We start from the raw sequence: 5,787 nt of genomic DNA on the forward strand, positions 1-5,787 counted from the left end.
GAATGAGAAGTTAAGAAATGAGCACCTACCAGTAATTGTATTTTTTTAATTAAGAACATAGACGCCTTAATCAATGTCGAAAATTTGAAGACCATCAAATAAGACCCACGTTCTAATTTTGGGTGGTATGTGTACGCATCCCCCATTCAAAGTATGATGGGCTTAACAATTTGAATTTACTTAGCTGTGCTAAAAAATATTTGTTACAAATATATGTTCCTTTTCTTTTTTTTGTAAAGTTTGTTTCGTTGAATGTAGGGGTTTGTGATCAAAAATTTTACTGCATAGCCCACAGTTTGTAACTAACCTATTTAACGTTATGATCTAAAATGCAGTGTTTATTTGTTATATAATAGAGCTTTATTGTATAAACACTAGCACTTAAAGACTAATGAATAGAAAATAACGATAGACTAAAGAATATGAGAAAATCTATAAAAAATAATCTACACAAGATATTACAGAGGCATTAAGCTTTAAGACCGCTCCCCTTCCTCTATACTAACTGGGTAACCAGCTCATTTCTTTCTTCCAACTCTTTGAATGTTTGTGGTTGTTAAAACAACTAAAAGTAAAGTTTAAATTTTATAGCCTTTTTATAGCTTAGATATTACTGTTTTTATTGTGTTTTTAATAAAAAAGTAAATTAGGTCGAGCAGTGAAAGAGACTGAAAAAAGTTGACCAGAAAAATTGAAGACAGTTCTCGAAGTGACCGTCTTAAAATATTCCGGCAGAATGCGCTAATTAAATATTATAAATCTTAAAACATTATAAAGTGGTCCGGCTATTTGATTTCGGCGAGTAGTGTATAGGCTTGTGCTTTTTCATTGACCGAGTGCCGTGTATAAGTAGGAAACATGACTGGCAAAAGAGTTCATTTTCGCACGCGGGACAACTTAAAACTGCATCGTCATTGCAAATATTGCACCAAGGAAACTCTTCCGAAGAGGATCCTTCCTCTTGCCCGAAGCATTTCTAAAAAAACAAATATAAAACACTTATAAACCTTTTATTTAGAAATGACTCATCATTAACATGAATATCAGGCCGTTTACCTTATCGCAAGGAGTCGAACCTGTCTAAAATCTTGGTATGAAACCACGAAAATAAACTTAGCAACTATCGATATTTACCGTTATAACACCTTTTTCAAGGTCTGTTTTCGAAATCCGAACGCCTTGTTGCTGTTTTAATTCTTGAGCAAACCTAATAATTTAATTTTTAAGTTTTTTTCAAGCGCTGGAAAGCTTTACCATTTTTAAGGTAGTACAGATAAAAGCACTCGATAATATGTAAAATTAGCGGTTATATAAAACTTAAAAAGGAATATAAAGTTAAAGCTGAAGGACAAAAAGTTTTAACCTTCCAATAAAAAAATTCTAACCAAAAAAAAGCTTTTTTAAGGGGAAAGAGATGGAAGAGCTCTTAAAACCTGACCTAGGGGGTAAAATGTAACGATGTCTCGTGTTAACTTGGTCGACTACTCTATTGAGGAACCGGTAATTAAGAAACATAAACGTTTCGCGTTTATATAAAAGCACATAAGGTGTACAGGTAGAGAACCACTTGACAATATGTATTGAACATTATAATATATTAGTATAATTAATTTTTTAGGAAAGGGAGAGAAAATGTTGATAAAGTGGGTAGTTAGATTTTTAATAGCTTAATAGATAAGCTGGGAAACATTTTTATAGGGGTAAAGGGGTAATGCTTGGGATCGGAACTAAATCCATTGCTTAACTTGTGTTGCTTAAATAAACATTAAGGGAGAAAACGATGGGAATCAGCAATAAGAGGCCGAGGAGTACCGCCTTCCAATTATTCAATAAAACATAGAAATCGCTTAAAGGAGCAGTCAAAAATATTATTTGGATTAAAATTAATAATTAAAAAATGGTAAGTGTGAAGATTTCAGTGTAACTGCAATACTCAACACCGCAAACAGATAAATATAGCTCTCAGCAATTATTTAACTCCATAATTTTCTCTATAAAAAACTTTTGCGCTCTTGCCTCCTCAAAAAAAGAGTCAGTAGGGATTTAAGCTTTTTTTTTTCTCTTCATTTCAGTAGAGGATTATTAAGATACCAAAATATATTTCCCAAACACATAATATAGTAAATATATATAACTTTTTGAGTTCCAAAATTTTTTCTTCATATTTTAAGTTATCTTCTTTAAGATTTAAATTTGTGAATTTTTCACTCAATTTCCCGCTTCGTGCGGGACCCTGCAAGCCCTATATTTATAAAGTAAGTACTATCCTTATTTATACTATGTCTATAATAAAAAAAAACAAAATCGTAAAGAAATAAATAAAGTAAGCATTTTAAAAAATTTAAATTTTAAGATAGTTTGTAGGGATTAATAAAGTTTAACAATTCTTTAGCTTATATTTTAACCAAGTAACTGTCTAACCGCATATCCTTCATATGTATATTTACAACGATCTGAAGTATAAACTTAAACTCATAACTTAAGGTGCGAGAAAATTCAAAAAATAACTTTATGGAATAGCATAACTAACTTACAAAGTATTAATAACATTTTATTAAGAGTAAAAATTAATTAAATTACTTATCTTAAGTTTTTTTTAATTATTGTCCCTTAGATTTGTAAGGTTACTTGTTATATTAATAAATCAAAAAAAGTAAGACTACATATATTAAGATATTTATATGTTCTTCCCTTACCTGAAAAGTTAAGTCATTATAAATGGGGGCTTTGAGGGTATGACCAAGTGTAATAAATAAAATTGAACAACTTTTATGTAAAAATATAAATCAAAAATTGAAATTACAGTATTATTTGAATCCGTAGTGGTAGATGAGTTTTTTAATTTCGTAACTCTCTCTTCAAGTTTACAAAGGCTGAAACTAAAATTTTTATAGTATAAAAATAACTTCAATATTTAAGTACCTAGCTTGAGTTATATTAAGTTTATTTTTCTCTATAGGAAAAGGTAATAGGGCCGGGATAGAAAATGCAGGCTTACCTTTTGAATAAGTACTACTAAAAACTTTAACAATAGGTCATAAAAGGGAAGCAAAAAAAGGAAAAATAGTGGTTCGCAAAACTTAAGTTAACGTGCAATATTTTCTAACAATTCAAGCTTTTCCGAGTAAAACAGTGGCATATAAGTGCCTTATAAAAAATAACTAAAAACTTTATGCTTAAATTAAGATTATATACAAGAGTTTTTATCACGACAGCAAAGAGCGCAAAGTCCCTTTTTAGCATTTTTCTCTATTTTTAAGCATTCATTACAAACGGATTTTTTACAGTATTCACATTCCAACTGTTTAAAATGCAATATATTAGTATATAATTTATTAACGAAAAAAATATATAATATCTACTCACCTCTTCTAATTTTTTACTAAACTTTCGAAAGCAAATATGGCACTGCATATCGCAGAACAAAGATTTTTAAACTTTTGTAGGCTAAGATAGAATGAAAACTATTAATTGTTTATATTACGTTTTAAGTTATTATTAACAATACAGCCAGCAAGTGTAGTGCTCGAACTCCCGCCCTTTGAAAAAATGTGGCCCTCCCCTTCCCCCTCTCTCCATACGTGCGCTTTTTTAATGATGTTAGGAAGCTCCTCTTTCTAACAGGAACAGATTAATTTGGATATCCAAGCTTGGCTAAATGACCTGGCCCGAAGGTGTCGTGAGCTCGATTCCCACTAAAGGGGCTCTCCTCTTAAAGCTTAGCTTGTTGCGACCCTGCCCCTATATATTTTTATATCCTCTTCTCGCATAGTATAAAACTGTAGCACTAACAAAAAGAAACTAAAAGTAATAATTATTTATTAAATAATCACGTTACATGCTTCTATATACACAGATATGCACTAAACCAACTACTGTACACTACCTTCACGCACGCTTTGACGTACACTAAAATTGCTTGTGGGACCTTAGCAGGTTATTAATGCTCCTTAATGAGCACATTATAAAACACCAAAATTTGAAAACCTTCCGTAACTTCGTGTAGGTGTTAGACTTTTAGGGTGGAATATATATTTAAGTTATCCTGAACAAATTCCTGAAATTCTTCAATTCTAATTCACTCGGAAAGTTCATCAATGTGCTCAGAAACTCTGTCTAGCCATTTCTACCACACTTTTTATGAATATTTTTATTAGTTCACGTTTCAGCCCTCGTAGTTAGCTTGGGGTTTCTCCCTAACCTATAAAAAGCATTGGAAAATTTTATATCATTAGTACCAGTCTAATCTGTTAATAGGTTATATTCTGACTCCTTTCTTAATAGTGTAAACTTTGGACATACACTCAGTACATTAGTTATTCTATAAACAGAGACGTAGCCCTCTAAAAGTTAAGCCACTTAACTTTATTAGCGCACGCTTAATGATAAATTCTTAATGGGTTGAATATTCGACCAACTTATTACTTTGGTGAATAAAGTGAGCTTTAACACTTTTTTCAACAAGAAAACGGGTAATCGTCTTATAAAATCGCTTCCTATTAAGCAGTTATTTTCTTGGGAGATAAACACCTAATAATCAGGCATTTTTTTGCCCTTTTCGATATATTCTACAAGAGGAAAAGGCCCACACAAATCGTGCTTTCCCCTGCGTTTTAGCATTTTCCGGCAACGAATGCTTTAAAGTGCCTCAGTATCTATTAATTTAAGTTTTTCTAAGAAGTAGAAATTCCCTACGAAATCGTTGATTTATTTCACACTTAGTAACTTTTACTATTGAGACATGCAGTGCTTTTTAAATAATATAATTTATTCTACTAAATTTAGACTTTTCTTTACATTTTTTTTCAAAATAATATTTATTTATTTCATGAAAAAACTTTTATAATGTCTTAGCAATATACTTGCTTCGTTCTTTATTTCGAGAATTCATTTCAATGTCCGATAAATATTGCTCATCAGAGGTTTGATTATTTAAATTCTTTTTTTCCTTACTATTCAGCATTTAACGCATTAATAAAAAGTTCATTAAGTTTTAATGATTAGTTTCGACCAATTTTTTTACCTGAATACCTCTATCTGTTGCATTACTATTTTCTTCGAGATAAATAGAACTAACGAATAAGTTATAATGCAAACGATTCTTGTATTTTAAAAATAAGATATCCCCAATTCCTAAACAACTGGCCTAGTCCAAGTTAATGAGATTCCTAGCCACCGAAACTCCCTTTTTTTAACAGGCTTGCTCTTCTTTTATCGTATTCTAACGTAATATTTTTTATATCTTTCAACGAGTTTCAAAGTGTTTTAAAGTGATATTCTTTTGCCATTAAGCGGTTGTTTAGGTCAAGATGAGAGTTCACCTTTAATAACCTAAAACACATTTTTACTTGACCTCACCCTTACGTGTTCCAAGAAGTAGAATAATGGTGGCACTCGAGGATTCAAAGACCGTTACACATAGTTATAGCCCTTTTGCCGCTTTAAAATTGCTAGAAAAGTGATTGCATGGTACTAACTGTTAATTGCCTAAAGTCGGTAGTGCATTCGATGAAACCAAGAACAGAGAAATTTAGTCACCGTGTCATCCCTTCTTAATTTGGTATTGTAAGCCTCCCGCGGATAATATTTTTAACTTCAATTGTATGCTGAATGTGTCTCGCTATTATCTGCATAATTGTAGGGTTTAAGGTGTTGTCATTGTACTATGAAGTGAATGTCCAAGAGTCAGCAGAAATATCCTGCTTTATGCACAGTTCTAGATGCTTCGGTTAATTTTTCCCAAAATGTGTACCTTGGAGTGGTTACTTAATGTGTTCTCACTGTTTA

At 31.4% G+C, this 5,787-nt stretch overlaps 1 protein-coding gene across 7 annotated transcripts; it reads right to left on the reverse strand.

Annotated features, from left to right (window-relative positions):
- Nucleotides 1–646: 646 nt before the first annotated feature.
- Nucleotides 647–3,551, reverse strand: LOC135120864 (abscission/NoCut checkpoint regulator-like). Of its 7 annotated transcripts, XM_064045185.1 has the most exons (11): nucleotides 3,509–3,551; nucleotides 3,367–3,447; nucleotides 3,196–3,301; nucleotides 3,091–3,147; nucleotides 2,923–2,998; nucleotides 2,804–2,879; nucleotides 2,136–2,242; nucleotides 1,135–1,207; nucleotides 1,057–1,080; nucleotides 769–976; nucleotides 651–717 (listed from the first exon to the last, which is right to left on the reverse strand). In XM_064045185.1, exons 2-10 carry the CDS (start codon nucleotides 3,412–3,414, stop codon nucleotides 770–772), a joined length of 774 nt encoding a protein of 257 aa, XP_063901255.1. In that variant the 5' UTR covers nucleotides 3,415–3,447; nucleotides 3,509–3,551; the 3' UTR covers nucleotides 651–717; nucleotide 769. The 7 variants fall into 7 exon arrangements, with proteins under 7 accessions (XP_063901259.1, XP_063901256.1, XP_063901260.1 ...); XM_064045189.1 differs by having other exon boundaries at nucleotides 647–976; nucleotides 3,108–3,147; XM_064045186.1 differs by having other exon boundaries at nucleotides 647–976; nucleotides 2,804–2,873.
- Nucleotides 3,552–5,787: the final 2,236 nt, after the last annotated feature.

Source organism: Zophobas morio, unplaced genomic scaffold, assembly GCF_036711695.1.
Source record: "Zophobas morio isolate AGI-343-1 ecotype UQ-CSIRO unplaced genomic scaffold, CSIRO_AGI_Zmor_V1 ptg000428l, whole genome shotgun sequence".
In the NCBI taxonomy this organism is placed as follows: Eukaryota; Metazoa; Arthropoda; class Insecta; order Coleoptera; family Tenebrionidae; genus Zophobas; species Zophobas morio.